The 20,160-nt window shown below is 33.1% G+C and overlaps 3 protein-coding genes and 1 pseudogene across 3 annotated transcripts; 3 read left to right on the forward strand and 1 right to left on the reverse strand.

The window, feature by feature from the left end:
* The first annotated feature begins 36 nt into the window (after positions 1-36).
* On the forward strand, positions 37-3,685 carry LOC106332512 (annotated as a pseudogene).
* Positions 3,686-5,585: 1,900 nt separating this feature from the next.
* On the forward strand, positions 5,586-7,744 carry LOC106335884. Its single transcript, XM_013774543.1, has one exon. The coding sequence runs from the start codon at positions 6,422-6,424 to the stop codon at positions 7,139-7,141; it is 720 nt and encodes a 239-aa protein (XP_013629997.1). The 5' UTR covers positions 5,586-6,421; the 3' UTR covers positions 7,142-7,744.
* A 24-nt stretch (positions 7,745-7,768) lies between these two features.
* On the reverse strand, positions 7,769-11,813 carry LOC106335883 (centromere/kinetochore protein zw10 homolog). Its single transcript, XM_013774542.1, has 14 exons — positions 11,170-11,813; positions 10,755-10,892; positions 10,495-10,668; positions 10,192-10,353; positions 9,881-10,111; positions 9,654-9,812; positions 9,477-9,569; positions 9,280-9,375; positions 9,021-9,149; positions 8,860-8,937; positions 8,613-8,771; positions 8,403-8,532; positions 8,222-8,304; positions 7,769-8,093 (listed from the first exon to the last, which is right to left on the reverse strand). Exons 1-14 carry the CDS (start codon positions 11,725-11,727, stop codon positions 8,010-8,012), a joined length of 2,274 nt encoding a protein of 757 aa, XP_013629996.1. The 5' UTR covers positions 11,728-11,813; the 3' UTR covers positions 7,769-8,009.
* Positions 11,814-13,746: 1,933 nt separating this feature from the next.
* Positions 13,747-14,140, forward strand: LOC106334040 (protein RALF-like 17). The gene has a single exon (XM_013772405.1). The coding sequence runs from the start codon at positions 13,830-13,832 to the stop codon at positions 14,058-14,060; it is 231 nt and encodes a 76-aa protein (XP_013627859.1). The 5' UTR covers positions 13,747-13,829; the 3' UTR covers positions 14,061-14,140.
* The last annotated feature ends 6,020 nt before the right edge of the window (positions 14,141-20,160 follow it).

The following is a 20,160-nucleotide window of genomic DNA, read 5'->3' on the forward strand; positions in this document are numbered from 1 at the left end:
TTTTTTTTTTTTTTTTTTTTTTTTTTAATTTGGTTTGGAAACTGCCATTGCTGAAACAAAATAGGAAATGAACAGTGTTTTTGAATTGGTTAATAAAACTTTGACTTCAGTTAGCAATTTTCAGATGCTCAACCAATATTATTCGAATTGTTTTAGATTAGCAACTCTAGGAAACCTGAACCTTAAATTTGTGTTGTACACTGGTAAAAAATGTTTGATTTGGAATTTGAATAATTGAAAAGGTAGTAGTTAATTTATGGAAGCTCTTTTAGTACATAATAGTTTTACGTCAGAAAACATCAATTTAAATTGCATAAAATACGATTTATAACAGTTATACAGATTAATAGATAGAGGCTTTACATAAACTGTTTGTCACTTTAGAACCATTAAACATGAATCTTAATAAAGCATATAAAATTGTGGAATATAGGCGTTATGTAATAGTTCTCTCTTTCTAACAAAATGGTAAATGTTTTCACCCCATCACAAACATAATCCAACACAATGGAACCCACTCTCTGAGTAAGAGGCTCCGCCGGACAAAGAAACGACAGCCATCTTATGCTGATGTGTGACGACACGATTGGTCAATCTACATAACTCCACGGAGTCTGTGTTCTTAAATCTGCTGCTTCGCAGGATGGCGAGAAAATAAATATAATTTCCGTGAGAAAGTGAGAAGAAGAGAGGAGGAAGAAACAATGTTCACCAAATCACCATTAACGTTGCTCACGCTTCTTAGTCTGTTAATTGGATTCTTCAATCTCGGTAACGCTCTTTACGGATCTTCGTCGCCTGTGGTTCAGCTCACTGCTTCGAACTTCAAGTCCAAGGTATAGCCACCTCATCGATTTCATCATCTTGTATCTGTATTGATCTCTTGAAGGTTGATTTAGCTTGTATGAGCTGGGTAGTTTTTAGCGGTTTATAGATCCGGTTTAGATTTTGTGATTTAATTCTTGTTCAATTTTGGTAAACCGGAATGTGAATTGGTTTGTTTTTAATATGTTTCTTTGCTGCAGGTTCTTAACTCAAACGGTGTCGTTTTGGTAGAGTTCTTTGCACCATGGTGTGGTCATTGTAAAGCTCTGACACCAACATGGGAGAAAGTGGCTGGTGTTTTGAAAGGTGTTGCCACTGTGGCAGCTATTGATGCTGACGCTCACCAGTCTGCTGCTCAGGTCTGTGGATGTCAGTGAAATAGTCATCCAAAGCTTGTATCTTTCCATGAGAAATGTCGCTACAAACAATGTGCTCTCTTTGTTCAGGATTATGGTATTAAGGGCTTCCCAACCATTACGGTCTTTGTTCCTGGAAAGCCTCCTGTTGATTACCAAGGAGCAAGAGATGCTAAGTCCATTGCTAATTTTGCTTACAAGCAGGTTTTTTTTACATGCTCCTTTGTTGATTCTTAATTACATATTTCATATTATCAAGAATTTCTTATCCTATGATATGATTGGGGTGCATTTATAGACCTCTGGAAGATGTTCCTGTCAAAACAAATAATATTGAACTCTACCATGTTATAGTCTTTTGGTTAGAAGCAGATTACACATCCTGATGAATATGCAATGGTTATGTAGAAGAGATTTTATACTATTTATACCTTCTTGTAAGTATTGCATAGATATCTAGTTGAATAGCACTGCATATATAAAGGGCAGCAGTTGATGATCTAGAAGGATCAGAATATTTTCACCTTTTTCTTTGGGTTTGTAGCTACTATAGTAAAAAATGAATGGAAGAAACATAAATGGACATTAGGTCATATTAATTTCGTTGCATATATTAACATTTCTCTAACAAATTCGTCACTCGCATTAGCTGATTGCTGTTAACTTTTTCTCCAGGTTAAGGCACTTGTGAGTGACCGTTTGGAAGGCAAAAGTAAACCAAATGGAGGAGGATCTAGTGAAAGGAAATCTGAGCCTAGTGCATCTGTAGAATTGACCTCTAGCAATTTTGATGAATTGGTCATCAAAAGCAATGACCTCTGGATCGTTGAGTTTTTTGCACCTTGGTAAGTTTTTATCACTGGCCCCCAATGGACTTTCCATGCCTTCAAACTTCATTGGTGGACTAACGGTGTAAAACTTTTTTTTTACTTTCTTCCATAAGGTGTGGACACTGCAAAAAGCTTGCCCCGGAGTGGAAAAAGGCTGCTAAAAACTTGAAGGGGAAGGTGAAACTAGGCCATGTGAATTGCGATGTTGAGCAGGTAAACAATTACATTCCAATCTCTTTTGCTTTCAGATTTAATTTCCGTAGACTCTTCTCCATTTCAGCACTCTATTGGCTTCTTGGGAAATTTTACCTGTGACTAGTCTTGATTTTGAAGCATATTATCCTGATCAATGCCACAGTGTCTTTTTTCTTGTATCAAAACTCATGTATTTATTTGATTGTTACATTTGCAGTCGATAATGAGCAGATTCAAAGTGCAAGGATTCCCTACAATTATGGTATTTGGTGCAGACAAAAGCAGCCCATATGCTTACGAGGGTGCTAGATCTGCGTCAGCTATAGAATCTTTTGCTACAGAACTTGTGGAATCTAGTGCTGGGCCTGTTTAAGTTACTGAACTAACTGGACCGGTATGGTATCGTTTTCACATCACTTATTTTTCTTTTAGATGGGTACTCTGCAAGAAATCAATATATTGACATTTGTTCTTTGGTGATTGTGCAGGATGTCATGGAAAAGAAGTGTGGTTCTGCTGCTATTTGCTTTATCTCTTTCTTACCTGACATTCTCGACTCCAAAGCTGAAGGAAGGAACAAGTATCTCAAGATGTTACAATCCGTTGCAGAGAAGTATAAGAGACATCCTTACAGGTATGCCAAAAAATATTTTCTCTCTCTGCTGCGTCATCCTTGCAAGTATAATATTTTAAAGACAATCTTATACAAGTGTCCAGATATTGAATCATTATAATCCTCACAGCTTTGAGATTTAGGGTTCTCATAGAAGTGTTAGGACTTTGCTTTGATGACATCTGGACAAGGGTCCTTATTTTTCATGCACATCTAAGGAAATAATCGTTTCTACGTTAGAATGAGAATCTAATGTAAAACATTCTGCAGTTTCGTGTGGGTGGCGGCAGTAACTCAGCCGGATTTAGAGAAGAAAGTTAGTGTGGGAGGATATGGTTATCCAGCAATGGTAGCGATGAACATTGAAGAAAGGAGTATATGCTCCTCTTAAAAGCGCATTTGAGCTTCAACACCTCTTGTAAGTTTGGTTCAACCAGAGATCACCATGGTTAGGATTCACTTGAGCGGTTTATCACTCTTATAATAACAAGTAATCTTTTTGTTTGTGTTATATCAGAGAGTTTGTGAAGGATGCTGAGGCTGGTGGAAAAGGAAACTTACCTATGAATGGAACACCAGAGATAGTTGACACAAAAGCATGGGACGGTAAAGACGGGGAAGTGATCGAGGAAGATGAATTCTCACTTGAAGAACTTATGGGAGGTGATGACGATGCTAATGTTGGTATCAAGGATGAGTTGTGAATCATTGAAGGTGTGACCTGAACCGTTGAATGTTTCTCAGTCTTTATATTTGTTAAAAAGAAAGTAAGATGAGAGCATTTTAAGAGACAGGAACCATCCTATATGTATACTTCCCAACATGTCTGGATTTTGAATTTAGATAGACACATAATCAGATCAATCTTTGGTGGAGTTTGAGTACATCACTCTTCGCCCTTTTTATTGTGGTTTTGTCTTCCTAATAAAGTATACCATCCTATATGTGTTACAAAAAAAAAAAAAGCCAACTAGGCATGAGCATTTAAGCGAATCCGAGATCTAAACGAAATTGGATTAAAAATGGTTTAAATCTATATCCTATGGGACCTGTAAAAATATTTAAGTAAGTTATTATGCCGGATAATATTTTGAGTTATAGATTTTATCCAAACCAATCTTAATCTAAACGGATATAGAAAAAATCTTTATATAAATAAGACATAAATAAAACTTGTGAGAATTTGGAAATTAAAAAAAAAAAACTGATGCGAAGTAGTATCCAAATACCATGCCTAATACTAATCACCAACTCTTTAGTTATTCTATTTTATTTCAGTTTTAACCAGTGCTCCTAAAATCGGTTTATGCAGACATTTGCTTAGTCGGCAAATTAGACATAAACGAAGCAAAACAGTTTATAGAATGATTTTTTTCAAAATTGGTATAGATACTAAAAAAATTAGTTTAGATACCTACCTTACCAATATATACTATTACAATATCATTCCTATTTTCCTTCCTTTAATGAAAAAATAAATTTTACCTGAAATGCTATTATTTTTTCAAATTAATTTTAGTTGTCATCGATGACAATTTAGTATTTTAATTATGGACCTAAAACTACAAATGCAGCCCAAACAAATGGTAGAATTGGATCATAATAATCAAGAATATTCATTAATTAAATGCCCAGATATGAAAACCCATTAGTATCATTTGAGAAAAATATTTTGTTATACATAGATGAAAGTTAATCTTTATATGACCCATAAAATAAAATTGTTAGTGATCATATTTTATTATACACATAAAATTCATTAAGAACTATATATTTTTAAAGATCTATTATACACAAAAGATACTTTTATTATACACAAATAAATAAGTAGGAAAACAGTTTTAGGTGTGTTTATTTTCTAAAACATAATTACTCAAAATTACAATATATCAATGTACTACAACAATATGACTACCACCCATCAAAATCATATCAAATTCGACCACGCGATATCTCACTTTCCAAGAAATCAAATTCATTTATTTGAATGCACGTGTTTTGTTTTTAAAATTTTGTTAGATTCAAATCATGTTTTATAAAGAACTACTTCCAACTGGTTACTAGCGATTTTTTAAATTTTTACGGGTTCTATCATTTTTACTTAGCGAGCGCTTCATTAAATCTCAAAAGAATTCTATATAGTTTAGAGTCTACTAGTTCGACCACAAGTCTGAGTCGAATATGAAAACACTGCTTGAAACATAAACATTATAATATACCAAATTTTAAATTATTTTATCGGAAGAGTCAACAAAAAAATACATACGTTTCGAAAGAACGGATCAAAAAATATTAGCAGCTTCTAAATGGAACACATATTAGTTTTTTTTTGTTTAATGTAGATTGATGGTTAAATCTATAATACAAATATATGAGAAGAGAAACTCATTATCATTTTAAATCAATAATTCATATCATTACTATGTGAGAACACAATGTTTTTCAATATAGAATAGCTATATTATTAAATCACACATATCATCTTTAATAAATATATTTTGAACAAATACTACACTTTGAAAAAAAAAACACAAATGACAAAAATATAAAAAGTTAATTGTTAAGATTCAAAAAATAAAAATAATACTAGTTTCTAAATTAAGTTTTGAATAAATCTGCGATTTCTAACGGTGAATCAAAATCTAGTAATCTTGTAAAACACATAATCATCGACTTTTTATTGGTTTAAAGAGTAGAGGTGAAGAAACAAAACTGTAACCAGATGAAATCAAAACTAAACCGAAAACCATAATATAAAAATCGATTGCTTTGATAACTAAACCCGAACCGAAAGTAACATCCTCACCCAGAACAGAACCCGATCGTTACAAACTCACTCAGGTTTGTCTACTGCCGATTAATTAGTAAAACCTAGTTTTGTCTCTTACTCAACTCAGTAAACTAGAATCGGAACTATTTGTTTTCTAGATAGCGGTAGAGTCCCTGAGTAGAGTGAACAAAGAGCACCACCACGATGCTGTTGATTTAGATTCCTCATGATCAAAACGCATAACCAAGCTTTGATGTCCAAAGATAATGACGATGACGAAGCAATCTGCAAGTGAACCAGAGCTCGTTGTTCGTTAGCGAGTTCCACATTAGATGATCTCGAGGCTTTTCTTCACGAGACTGATGATGATGACGAGGATGAAATCTCAAACGTTGATGAGGAAAAAGAAGAATACCGCAAGTTTCTGGCTGCAACTGTTTCACACAGTTGTGAGGTTCAGGATTGTGATTATGATGAGGATAAAGATGTAGACTTTGAGATACAACAAGCACTAGAGACTGATGACGAGGAAGCAAGTATCCCAAGGCCTGTGACTAGGCGCAAGAGACGACCCAAAATCTCCAACGATTGCAGATCGAGATCGTTACGTCCTCTTGTACCTATCTTCCCCATTACACAACCTGTTACAAGGTTTTATGCTGTTGCCGCTACTCCAACTCCAGTCAATGGCTTCTTCAGCCAAGCCCAAATAAGAGAGCTGCATTGTTTGGTTCTTGACCACCTCCAACTTCTCATCCAGGTCTACTCTCTTTGTGCGTTTGATCATTCAAAACAGCGCATTGGAGCACAAGTCCAAGGACTTATAACCGAGATGGTTCAGAAACAACAGCGACCAAGTCATCTTCTTGATCTAGTTGGAAGGTATCTAGTTGATGTCTCTACCGCTGTTCAAGAATATCGAAAGCGTCAAGTGGAATCAGGTATTGATTCTATGTTTGAAAGAGTGCCATTGTTTGAATCAGGACGCAAGGATCCTGGTAATATCCATAAGGATGTCGCCGAGTTAGCTCAAGTGTTTTTGCCTTTCTTCAAAGTGTCCTTGTTTCCTGAGAAGCCGCCTGGAGGAGGTAAACGGTCCCTTTTCACCAGCGGTGAGGATGAGTTACTTGCTCTTGGGATAATGGAATATAACTCTGACTGGAAGGCGATTAAGCAGAGGTTTCTTCCTTGTAAAAGCGAGCATCAGATTTTTATCAGGAAGAAGAACAAGGGAGCATCTAAGGCCTTTGAGAATCCGGTCAAGGCCGCTCTGAGGATGAAAAACTCGAAAAAGAACAATGAGGCATGTACACAGAGGCTTGCACCTTGTGTCTTTCCTCTGGGAATGCGTAAACCACACAAGAAGAGTGTCGTGAGAGTAGCCTCTGATTTGCCTCCAGTGAACCAGTGCTCCAAAACTAGTACCATTAAGGGTGGCATGTATGGGAGGGGAAACTTGAGTACTACAGAGGAGAATGACTCGGGTCTTCTGATGCATCATTTGTTGTTCCGTACCCCTGAGCATACCACTACATGTAGAACTTGGGGATAGCTGCTGAGTCTTTTCAACAACAGTCCAAGGGAAATCGATCACTCAGCAGAACTTGGGGATAGCTGCTTTCATCCTTTTCTTCGAAGAAGTGAGTATGAGATAAGTAGACGTGAGAATTTAGAGGGCACTGGCAAGAACGCCAAGTTATGTCAGCTTGAGGATACTCTCGGTGCTGGTGACAAGACTTGTATCCCTGTTGCTGGTCGTAATGATGGCTCTCATGTGACTGGATCATCAGCAACAAGTAGATGCATTGATGAGAGGTGATCAATCTAATCAAGGTATAGTGATGGAACATGAGGAGTTGAGTGATTCTGACCAAGAGATGATGGAAGAAGAACATGTTGAGTTCGAGTGTGAAGAGATGACTGATTCTCAAGGAGAAAATGACTCAGAATGCGAAGAAAATTCAAGATAAAGAGATATAACAGAAGCTCTTTGGGTAGGAATAGTTTCTTAACAATGTCGATAATGGCAATCCGGGTAGCAGTTTCCTTTGCATTGAGGTTAAGGACATAGAGATTAGAGTACAACTATGAATGTAAAAAAGTGAAAACAAGACAAATTAATTTGATTTTTTTTTTTGAAATTATACGATTCTATTGTTACTGGTTTGTGGTAACATTGTAATAGAATCGTGTTTTTCCCATAGAACGAACTTATGACCAAATGTAAAATCATGTACAACAAAATCTGGGACTCACTTTTTGAACCTAAAGCTTAAACTCTCTTACGTAGTATATTCTTACACACGAGTGTGTGTGGATGATACAAGCTTCACGACTCTTCTGCCAATAAGGCTCACTTTCTTCTTCTTCTCCTCAGGTCTACAAGGGTTTTTAGTTTTTTTATTTATCATTTCCTCCTACTAGTTGACTACGTCTTCTATCCTCCACAAACATTCTTTTCTCAGTGGCGAATCTGCGAATATAGCTTTGATGAAATCTTGTACCTGCAACATTTGTCATCACAAAAGGCTTTCAGAAGAGATGAAACAACTCGTAGAAAAGAAAAACACTTGATAAACAATAGCAAATGTCTTCACGAGTCAAATCAACTTAAAAGAAAAAAAAATAGTACCTCTGTTCTTGTAAAATTGCAACTAAACAACTCGCCACTTTCCCAAGCTGAAGTTATAGACTTAAGAGGCATATCCAATAGTTCTGTATATGAGAAACATAAACGAATAATTCACTGAGCATATCCCAAGCTTTTAGTGTTAATTTGAGGGGGAGAGTAAACAAAGTTAGTAAAGACATGCCTGCTAGTTTCCGGGTTTTACGCAAAGATGGTATGAGATCATCAAGAGGACGAGAAGTTTCGTCTGCAGACTTCAAGGAACCGAGCAAAGAAGACAGATTCTCAAACATGAGGTGAATCAGTCTTTGTAGCTGAGAATAAGCAAAACAACTTCTATTAGCCAGTTACAAAGTTACATTGCACAAGGAAACTAGCAAATAGAAACAGTTACCTGGAAAGTTTCATCAGCAGCCATGTCGTCTAGAAGAAGAATGTCTCTAGTTATTCTGCGAAAGACCGACTCTAAAACCAGGCACATGCTCTGTTTGTAAGTTTTGGGCCGTAAGACTGGCTCCCATATCATATGCACTTTCTCTAGACTGAACACAACCTATCAAACAATTTCAATCTCTCATAAAAATGACACTTTATACGAAATAAGGTAAGAAGAACACATAAAATCAATAAAGAGTATTTACCTGCTCAATGCTAAATTTTGCAGATTCGAATTGCTTAATTTGATGAGTATCCTGAAATCCATCTGCACTGTCTATTGCCTAACGATAGATGCAAAAAATGTTAGATGAAGAATCAATACTCTTTAAACTTCACATAATACTAGTTTTACAAAGAAACTCACCTCTTGCAAACTCGAAACTACTAGCTGAACTTGTCTTTGCAAGACTTCTTCTGCCATCAGTTTAAATCTTGGGGCTACGTCAGCAAATACTGCATATTCCTTGATGGAGCTAGGGAAGCTAGCACGATACTTTGAACAGAAATGATGATATAGTCAGAGATAGAATAAAACAGCTTAAGAAGAAAACGTTGGCTTATCAATCAAAGAAATAATATTTAAAACAGCGGTTCATTTTTGCATAAAACACATCTGTTCATACCTCAAAAGCAAGTCCAAGTATCTCTTCAAACAAATATAGACAATCGTTGTGCAGAAGAACAGCGGCCTGATTGATGCCATTGAGTTGTTTCTCTAGCTTCACATTTCAGAGAGATCAAGGAAGAAATACTATAAGATTTTACGCATATTCGTGACAGATTTTCATGTGATGTTCGTTAAAAGTTCTCTTTCACTGACCTTGACAGGAACAACAGCTTCATATAAAAGTATAGAATCTCGAGCAGCGTGGTAAAACTCTGAAGCAACTCTTGCAGAAGACACACAAACATCCTGCAGGAAAAAAAATAAGTTTATTATCCCAACCATGTGTGAAAAATGCTAATACTGAATTTCACAAGTCCAAAAAGAGCTAACCTCGAGAGTCTTATGCACCAAATGCATAAGTTGAGAAGCAGCTTCCGACACCATACACACTTCAGATGAAAAAAGTAAGCGAACCATGTGCTTGGACGAATCTTCATCTAAAGATTCGACACCACCAGACTCAAAACTAGCATTCCTCATAGCAAGTCCCTGAAATAAAGGATTACACAGTCATGATCTTTAACATGTTGATGCGGTAGATAAGACGATAAGCTCACCTTGGGAATCGTAAAGTTACACTGCAACATCAAACTTCTTGCTTTTGCTAGAATTTCTATCTTTTTTCTGGATGCAAAATGAACCTCAACATTTTCAGCATATTTGCTGAGCCTCCCCTCCGCATCAGATGGTGAAATGAAACTCAGTTCTTTTAGAGCTGTTTCAAATTGAGAAGTCCGCTCAATAACTTTCTGAAAGTCGGCAAGCTTTGAAGCGTCTTCTGGGACAACCTGACTCCAAAAGGAACAACCTATAGTTGCAGTTCAAAGGAAGAAATTTCATCATAGTTTCCCAGTTAAAAAAAACGAACCTTTGAAAGAAATTTAGATATAATTAGCTCTGATATCCTCGGCCATGTCAATCTCCCGAAAGAATGGATCCATGTAACGTTTCCAAAGCACAAGGAACTGCAAATGAATTTAACAACCTTAAGAATTCCTGAATATATTGCCTCTCCATTCACATCTTCAGTCTGCATTCAAGAAAGTAAGCAGTTAGAGGTTCAGAAGACAAGGACCAACGAAGAAAATACAAGAAGCACGTAGATAGAGAAAAATATATAATTCATGAGATGGATAATGGTCAGATATCATCTCTACCACAAAATAGATACCTTATGATCTGAGGATTGTTCTATCTTTAACGTCTGTTCGGTTATATCCCCTGAGGTTTTACATGAATCTTCTACGGCGTTAAAGGTAGATGCATGAGTTACAGCTGGGGTAATGACATGCTTGAAGATTAAGTCAGCTGCTTTCGCAAGCCCATAGTCTAACATTCCAATCACCTAGAAAAACCCAGAACAGTCGATACTCAAATAGCCTGAAAACAAATGACTTTTGCTACAATATAGAAGTCCAATCACATTCATACCTCCATAGCCTCAAGAACAGTAGTAAGAGCGATTCCAGTAATCTCGCCAACGCTTAGCTGATAACTAATCCTGAGCTTACACGACTCCAGCTCAAAACGCACTGCACTTTCCATGAATCTTGCAAGCACCTCTTGAATCTACAAACATAGACACAGTTCTTCTAAAACCCTCACATTCTTAGACAAACAAAGGCAAAGATGAAAGACTAACAACAACAAAGCTTCCTCCTAAACAAAGCTTACAACTTTAAACTCATTGCTTCTCGTTTCACAAGAAAGATTAGAACTTTATGACACCCATTGAACCATTGTTCTTAATTTCACAAAAAAAAGATTAGATTTTTATGATACACATTTACTCATTGCTTCTCGTTTCACAAGAAAGATTAGATTTTTATGACACCCATTGACTCACTTCGTCAAAGCAATCAGACCATTCTTTCCTAAGCAAAACATAAGCCACGGGTTCTCCTACTTCCTCTTCACCAACCCTCAACACTCCTTTCAGCTCTCTGACCCTCTCAGCAGCGAATCTAAACCTCCCTCCTCTCAAAGCCACCTTCGTTTCCTCCACCGCCTCGCAGATCCCCACGATAGCACTCACAAGCTCAAGCGACTCTCTCTTCAACCTCACCTCCTTGGTCTTCTCCGTTATCTCATCGACCACTTTGCGAATCTCCACATCAACGGGCCTGTCGGAAATCAACTCCACGACATCGGAGACGTCGTCGGAGATCAGGCGAGTCCTGGAGACTGCGTCTTGGCAGGTCGAGAAAAGGTCGGAGAATTCGGAGTGATGGGCGACGAGGTAGGACTGGACTTTGGACTTGATCCGGAGGGAGTGAGACTCCAAACGGTTTATGAGGAGACGGAGATCCGGCGCCGATAGTGGAGTCGTCGGATCGTTGAGGTCGTGTCCGGCGAGAAGGTCACGGACATTGATCGATTCAAATAACGCGTCGATCTCCGGCATGACGGAGGGACGGTGGTGGTCGTCGTCGTCGGAGAAGAAGATGTTTGCCGATCAGAGAGAAGTTCGTTATGTGGTGGTGACAATGGACCTTTATTGGATACGACGATTTTCTTTTTATTTTGTTAATGGGCCGATGGAATAGAATTCTTAGGCCCAACTATTTATCACGTCTATAATACTGAGTACAGTGTGGTTTGGTTTATCTGGATTTAAGAAAAAATTAATTGAAGTCAACTGAAAATAATTTGGTTTGGTTTGTTTTTGTTCTATTCAGTCGAATTGATTTATATTTTATTTTGGTTGGATTATAAAAATATAATTTATAAAACATAAAATAAATCATTATTTGATACTAAGTTTATTGAATTTCATATTTAAATGTAATTCAAACACCACTATAAAATAAAAAGATAATCTAATAATTTTCTATTTTTATTTTCGAAACTAACTTTAATATATTTTTTTCAATTTTGGATGATAAAGTATGAGATTCATATTCTTTTATTTTATTGCGACTTATGTGATTCTTATTCATTTATATGTAAAATGTACGAAATTATATTTAGCTGTTTATATTAAACAGTTAAATATCTTAATTCTTACTATTATTAATATATTTAGTTAGACAAGTACTTTGATTTTTCGGTTTGTTTCAGTATAAATCAGAATTAAACTGAACCATTTATGTTGGTACAACTTTTAACCGAATGATTGGGACATATATTTTAGTTTGTTTTGGATCGTTTTGGATTCAGTTGCATCAGTTCGGTTTGGTTGTTCTGCCACCCCTAGGTCCATCATAGAGCTGTAGACGTCTTTATTTGTTTTCTCCAAACAACCACTAAATCGATCTTTGTAAGTGTAGCACTGCATGCACAAGCGAGTGGCAAAATGATGTGTCCACTTAAGATAACATTTGACTAAGTTTGGCTAATACAAATACTTAAGTTATTTAGATAGTTTAACTAGTTTTGTCAGATTTTTGGATTAATTTATATATTCAAAACTTTTTGATTAATTATTAATAGTCTTCAGATATTTAAACTGATATAATCCGAACCGACCTGATTTATTTAAAAAAAGTAAAATAAATAGATTTATGAGCATAGTACTAAAAATATGATTTAAACGAGCTTATGAATGCCCGTACAACATATGTCTGGCATTTGGGTCATCCGGTGAGTATTGAATTGGTTCTTATCGAATTCAATTTTTTGGATAAAATTTTGGGTCCATATTTTGGATAAAATTTTGGAATATGCCGGTTTTAAGAAAATCGCTAGAAACGAATCGGTTTTAAGACGACGTTCGTGTCTTTAGTTCTTTCTTTCTTTAGGAAGCAAGCTGAATATGTGTGGCGATCGTTTCGCGATTTTCAGAGAGTTTAGATCGGTTTGCAAGATCTGGCTGATCAGTTATGGAACGATATATCGAGACAGGAAAAATTGCCTAAGACTGAGTTCGCTAGACTATCCACATAGGTTTTAAGTTCCCTAAAGTTCAATGGCAGTCTTACTTCTCTCGAAGATTTTGGTTTACCTCTTCTCCATTTTGCTTGCTCACTTCCCCTTACTCTTCTCGTGTCTGTGCGCCCCTTTGGATATTGGTGTTTATCCTTTCAAACTTGACAATTATCTTCCGAACTTGACTTTTATCTTCTCCATTGATACGACGTCAATTTTTATAAAAAGGTTCAAATTGATTTGGTTTATCAGTTTGGTTCTGGTTTGGATTTTCGGGTCATGGTAAAATGTGTAAGACTAATTTAACGACTTAACTTTACATTATGATACTTTTTATATTAAATAATGTAAGTTTGAATATTCACATCCAAACTGAAGAAATTCATTTTCTAAGGAAATGACTTTATGGACGAGAAAATAAGTTTCAAAAACTGCAATTCTGCAACAGTTAGTTAGCCTTAAGACCAGCGCAAAGGAAATGCTTTAATCCCATTAATAGTAAATTCCATTTCTTATATAAGCATACTTGTAAGTGAAAAACATAACAAAGCAACACAATAAAGGAAGAACCAAAGCTTTTAAAGCAGTTCGGTTAATCTATATTGTAATTTGTTTTAGACAAGAGAAAGTGTCTGATCCATGGCTGCATCCAGAGAGTTTATCATATGTTTCATCTTAACACTTCTGTTGTGCACTTTCTTCATGAGAGTCGAGTCTAGTGCTGCAGACATCAGAGGAGGATGTGGCGGCGGTGACGGTAGTTTTCGGGAAGATAATGAGCGGTGTGTAGAGAAGGTCAAAGATGACGACGACGATGACGACGTGGATGATGTTTTCAAAGTGATTAAAAAGCTGAGGATATATGCTTGATCATGGTTCATCTTTTAATTAATTATATATAGGGCTATATATATTCATACATTTTGTTCGTTTTAATTTTATTTTCTGAAGTTTGTTTCTCGTTTCTTTGTTCTTGTGATTGACTCTTTTTTATTTGTGTTAATTAATTTAACTTATGTTCATTTTCCCAATTTAAGAGAAAATTGTGATATGAAAAACTTACTCTGTTTTTAACACTAGTCAAATCTTCAATACATTATCATATAGTCTATAATATCTACTACATATAATGATTCACTATTTGCAAATATGAGATATGATTAACAATTTTACGGATAACTATTCCATGATGGAGTTCTCCCATTAACACTCAAACTAGATTTGGACCCGCACAATCGTGCGGGTATTAATTTTCATGTTTATATATACTTTACATAATTAGAATACATTTTTAAAGTTACTTATATATTTAAATGTTTATATATAATTATTTTAAATATAACAATTTGATAGTTTTCATGCTGTAAGTTAATTGATTATTTCAAATCATCACATATATTTAGTATTTTTTATTATATATATTTTAAAATTATTTTTTATTCAATTATTATGATCATGATCCATAATTCAAAGCGATAGATTTCCTTTATCAATATTTTTTTATGTTTATTCATTTAAGATAATAACTATATATGTATATATATATAAATATAAAAGTTTAAGATAAGTTAATTTTATACATGAATAATCTAATTTACTAATGTTAACCCGTTCTACCAACATATTATGTGAAAATATTTATATACAATTTTTGATAATTAAGATATTGTTATAATGTTTTTCAACACATTTGTTAAGAAAATTAAAAATATATATTTATATTTTAAATTAAAAGATATCAAATTATATTATGATTTAAGTAGTTAAAAGATTATATATTAGCATTAAGGAAATACATTTAATAAAAAATTTAAATGATGATCCAAATAAAAATATCACACATGAATCAAGGTGAGTTTGTTAATCAATCCGGGTTTTTAGAAATCGATGTTATATTATGAATGATATATTATTAATCCATATTATTAGTAATAAATGAATGATAACTGATTTCTAGTAAGATTTTTTTTTTTTTTTAAATCACACATGAATTGTGATTTCTGTTTTAATATATAAGATCGGTAGACGGTTCTGCATATATAACAACTTCAGTGAACTATGGTTGTTATGGGATTAACTTTGGAAACTCGCACGAGTGTCTTGGAGAATACTTACAAGAAAATAAGCAAGACGCATATGAATTTTTGCAGTATTAAGAAAAATGATTGGATGATTATAAAATAAAGGATTTCACTTATATTTATACTAATAAAGTTGAACTTTCATCTCTTCTCGTGAAACCATTTCTATTACATAAGTTTATAATTTGTTGACACTTAAGCATAATTTATTTATGAATAGTCATTAAAATATAAGATAATGAATGAAATTAATACAAAAAATGATTTATTATTTTAGATAATTTCGATACATACAATACTAATCAAAACGTGAGACTATAATATGAATATTATCATGACCATATACAGCAGACTGCTGAAGTAACTTCAGAACCTAATTGATCATACCGCCTTCTCATTTTTAGTGTTAAACATATCCATTTTTTTTATTAATCTATACTAGATTTTGATCCGCACATCCGCACAGATTTTTTCTTTCAAATTGTTACATCGACATTTAATATTATTTAACATGTTTTTTATATTTAAAGTGTTGTCTTGTAGGCCTGGAACGGATCGGATATCCGGGCAATTTTAAGGTATCCGGATTCGGATCCTTATCCGGCGGATCCATAATTTTACTATCCTTATCCGGATCCGGGGTTCTCGGATATCCGGGTGTCGGATATCCTTCAAAAAATTGTAATATCCAGCGGATATCCGGATCCGGATTTTGATCCTTATATAAATAAAAAATAATATTAATATATATAAAATATTAACAATAATTTAAAAATAAAAATATATATAATGTCTTTAATTATTTCTATGTATAATATTACAAAATTTACATAAAATTTATATATACTATTATAAAAATGAAAATATATTAAATAAAATTAATTTATATATATAGATATTACTATTTTTGAAATATTTATTAATAAAACTTATTGATCCGGATATCCGGACTTAAAAATTAAGATATCCGGATTCGGATCCGGCTTTGACAGATCCAACATTTTACTATCCGGATCCGGATTCGACCCCTTCGGATATCCGGATTTTTGGATCGGATCCGGATCGAATCTCGGATCGAATCCGGATCTCGGATAAAAGTCCCAGGCCTATTGTCTTGTTGATATAGTATTGTATTTTGATAAACAAATAAAAGTGATATATTACATAAATTATTTTATATTTGATCTATATAGTTTGCATGAATAATATATATTGTATCTGCTTGTATATATAACCATTTAGAGTGATATTAATATTTTTCTGAAACCAAACACTTTTTGAAAAAAGGTTAAGATGATATTTTTACAAATGAATAAGTCAAATATTTTAATGCAAAATTACTAACTTTCATTTTTTGTATTTTAATATTTTAAAATTTTAAAACTAAGGCCATGTTATATATTAATATTATTCAATAGTCTATATATAGTCTAAGCATTGAAAAAATAAAAATTATTTTTAAAATATGAATATGTCTAATTTTTTAACTTGAAATTACTAACTTTCATTTTTTCTGTATTCTCATATTTCAAATATAGTTGGGTAACTCCACAGTAATATTTTTAAAACTAAGGTTATGTTATATATTAATATTATTGGATACTTTATAGTCTAAGCATTATAATATTTTTTTAAAAAAATCAGTTTGGTTCAATATATATAATATATTTAAAGAGGGCCAATATATTTTAATGATGGACAATTCTCTCAAATAGACATATTTTAAGTTTGTCACAAAAATAACTCTCAAAAAAGAAAATAACCAAAATATGTTTTAGTAAAGAGGCAAAAGACTCTTATACTTTAGATCTAAAATATAATTAAAAAAACTTATAGATCCAAATTATATTTTTTCAAATTCGCACTTTTTATAAAAAAAAGATTTCAAAATCATATTCACAATTAATATATACTAAAACGGATGTTTTTAAATTGTATATATTTCATGTTACACATTTTATCCAGACTAATGATGTTCTTGTCAATTACATTGGTATAGTTATTTGGTAGTGAATTTTTAATGTTAATTATTGTAAAATGGTTGTGTAATTATTGTAAAATGGATAGTAAAAATTTTGGCACGTGATGTTAGACTTGTGATTTACTAATATATAAAAATCAACTTATGAAGAGTTTGAGAATGTGATGCACGAAAGATGAAATACATTTTTATTGGTTTGAAAGATACAAATGGAATTATTGGGTAAGAAAATCTTATTGAGTTTGTTATTCACTCTTGTAACATGACGCGAAAGCTTAATTATAATTAGTGAAAGTGTAGATTAAATGTCAGTCGCATTTGATGGTAATTATTTAAGAAAAATCAGGATTAATTACCAAATGTATTTCAGTTTTAATAGTTTAGATAATTGATAAAAGCGCATTCTTTATAATTCAAAATTTAGTATTCATAATATAAAACCTTAATGGATTATTAATCAAATCAACTGACCAAGATTTTTTTTTATTTACGGTTTGATTGATTGATGCAGCGGTTGCAGCTGTGGGAGTTTACAGATGTGGGTGACTGTGGTTTCTAGCGGTTGCAGTTGTGGGAGTTTACAGATGTGGGTGACTGTGGTTTCTAGTATTATTAAGTGATCTGTACGATTGGTACATCAGTTAGAAATTAGTGGATTTACGGAATATTTATGACTGGTTGATTATGAAATGTTGTATCGGTTTAATAAGAAATTGTCAATATTAACACACCATGACATTATAAAATATCAAAACATAATATTATGATAAAATATAATTATTAATAAATTATTTTTATTTATTTATTTAGTTTAGACGAAAGTTATAATTTCAATAAAATTTATTTTGAAGATTTATATTATAACTTTTCAAAGAATATTTTGTTTCATTTATATATGTATATTTGTATATATATATATATTAATCTTTAAAAATTATAGTGAATATTCTTGGTTCAAAGTTTTGATAAAATAAATTATGATAATGTTAGTGAATTTAAACTAAATATATAAAAATTTATTTGGTTTATTTAATTTAAAATTTAATTTAAATTTTTAAATATTTTTAAAAATATTTTTTATTTATTTATTCACCCGTAATTTTCCGCAACTGCAAACACTAGATAGAATCAGTTTTTAGTTTTAAAAGATTCAGAGCAATTTGAATCGGTTTATAGCGTTTTTGTGATTGTTAACGTCAACAATAGCTATTATCCGTAAAAGTTGTGTTTACGGGGTGGGAGAAGAAAACAAATCAAATCGTTAGTGTATTATTAGAAAATACCGAATAACAATTGTATGTATATAATTTGGTATTTCTTTTTTCACGTGAGACATTTCTTTAGGTTATCTACCAGAAGAAAAATGTTGGAATTTTCTCCAGAGCCGGCAAGGGAGCATGGCCCCAGGGCCCAAACATTTTTTTTTAACAAAAATAGTATGAAAGAGTGACCTAACTTTTTTAAAAATAATTAGGGATTGGGGTCCAAAAATTTTAAATTATTCATATACACATGTGAAAAAAAACCTAAATTTTGTTTTTGCCCAAAAAAGCCCACTACTATCTTGACCCGGCCCTGATTCTCTCTATGCATATATCTCACCAACTGGAAAATTGACCGCCACAAGATGTTCGATTCTCGATGATAGCGTTGGAATAAATAGAGTTTGTGGAAGTAAACATCAAAAATGTAGGGTAGTTGTGAGCGGAGGATAATAATTCAATTCTTGATATAATTTATTTTAGATATGATCGAATTCAATTCTTGATATAATTTATTTTAGATATGATCGAATCTACTTCTTCGAATCCTTTTTGTTGATTTTGAAAAATAGCAATGGAAAAGTATCCTATACATAATAATTTTTTTGTTTCTGTCAGCAACCCATTTAATCTAAGATCAAGTGGTGGTCAGACTAGCCGATTCTGGCCGGATCTGATCTATATGTTAAAAAAATAACTTCTAATTCTTGCTTTTTTTGCTAACACGTCTGTCTGACTATTTCTACTCTGAGGAATATAAAACAGACTCACATCCTCGAAATCCTCTTGTAATCTCTAGAACACTTTAATCTACGTCGCGAATGTTGGCCAATCTTCTGGATTTGTAGTCATGTCCACTAAATCTTCGCAGTCTGTCTCGAACTCTCGTGCATGAGGTTATCCAGAGTAAATTTTCATGCCGTGGTCTCTCATGTTGCTTTAAAAAAGGTGCGATGTCTCTTAATTAGAAAGAAAGGAATAAATAATGTTCTTAAGGTTATCAAATTCCTGGGACTGCAATTCGTGTCACGTCCAAAACAGGTCGGTGCTATTCTGGCCTTGACACGACCCTAGACATGTTGATCTGTATCCAGCCAAAATTTTGTGATATAAAGCATTGGGCTAATAGTAATGTTTGTGGCATATTAAAATTACATTTATTATTAACGTCAACAGCCTATCAGATGTGGTGAGTCAATCAAAATTTTCAAATAGTCTTGTTTATATCAAGCATATAAATCCAAACAGACATGAAAATATAAAATGCACATTTTTCTAGTAGAGTTGATTATTCTAAACTTTTTATTATATATTACCTCATACATGTTATTTCTTATTTGTATTATAGAAATTACATACAAAAATAAAATATATTTTACATAAATTTATTCCGATCTCAATTTAGTTAACATGTTAAAATGTCGATCTATCACTTTTTGATAAAGCGAAAATATCAATGCAAACAATTCTATACTCTGGTGTGATGTCTCGTTGAACTCACATATATGCCAAATGAATATATTCAAAAGTCACCAAATTATTGCACATATTCGACCAAAAATTTTAACTGAAAATCATAAAATTAAATTAGTAAAAACATGTATAATCATCTCATTTTAAAAATAATATCACTTAAAGTTCCAACG

Source organism: Brassica oleracea, chromosome C3 (assembly GCF_000695525.1).
Source record: "Brassica oleracea var. oleracea cultivar TO1000 chromosome C3, BOL, whole genome shotgun sequence".
Classification (NCBI taxonomy): Eukaryota; Viridiplantae; Streptophyta; class Magnoliopsida; order Brassicales; family Brassicaceae; genus Brassica; species Brassica oleracea.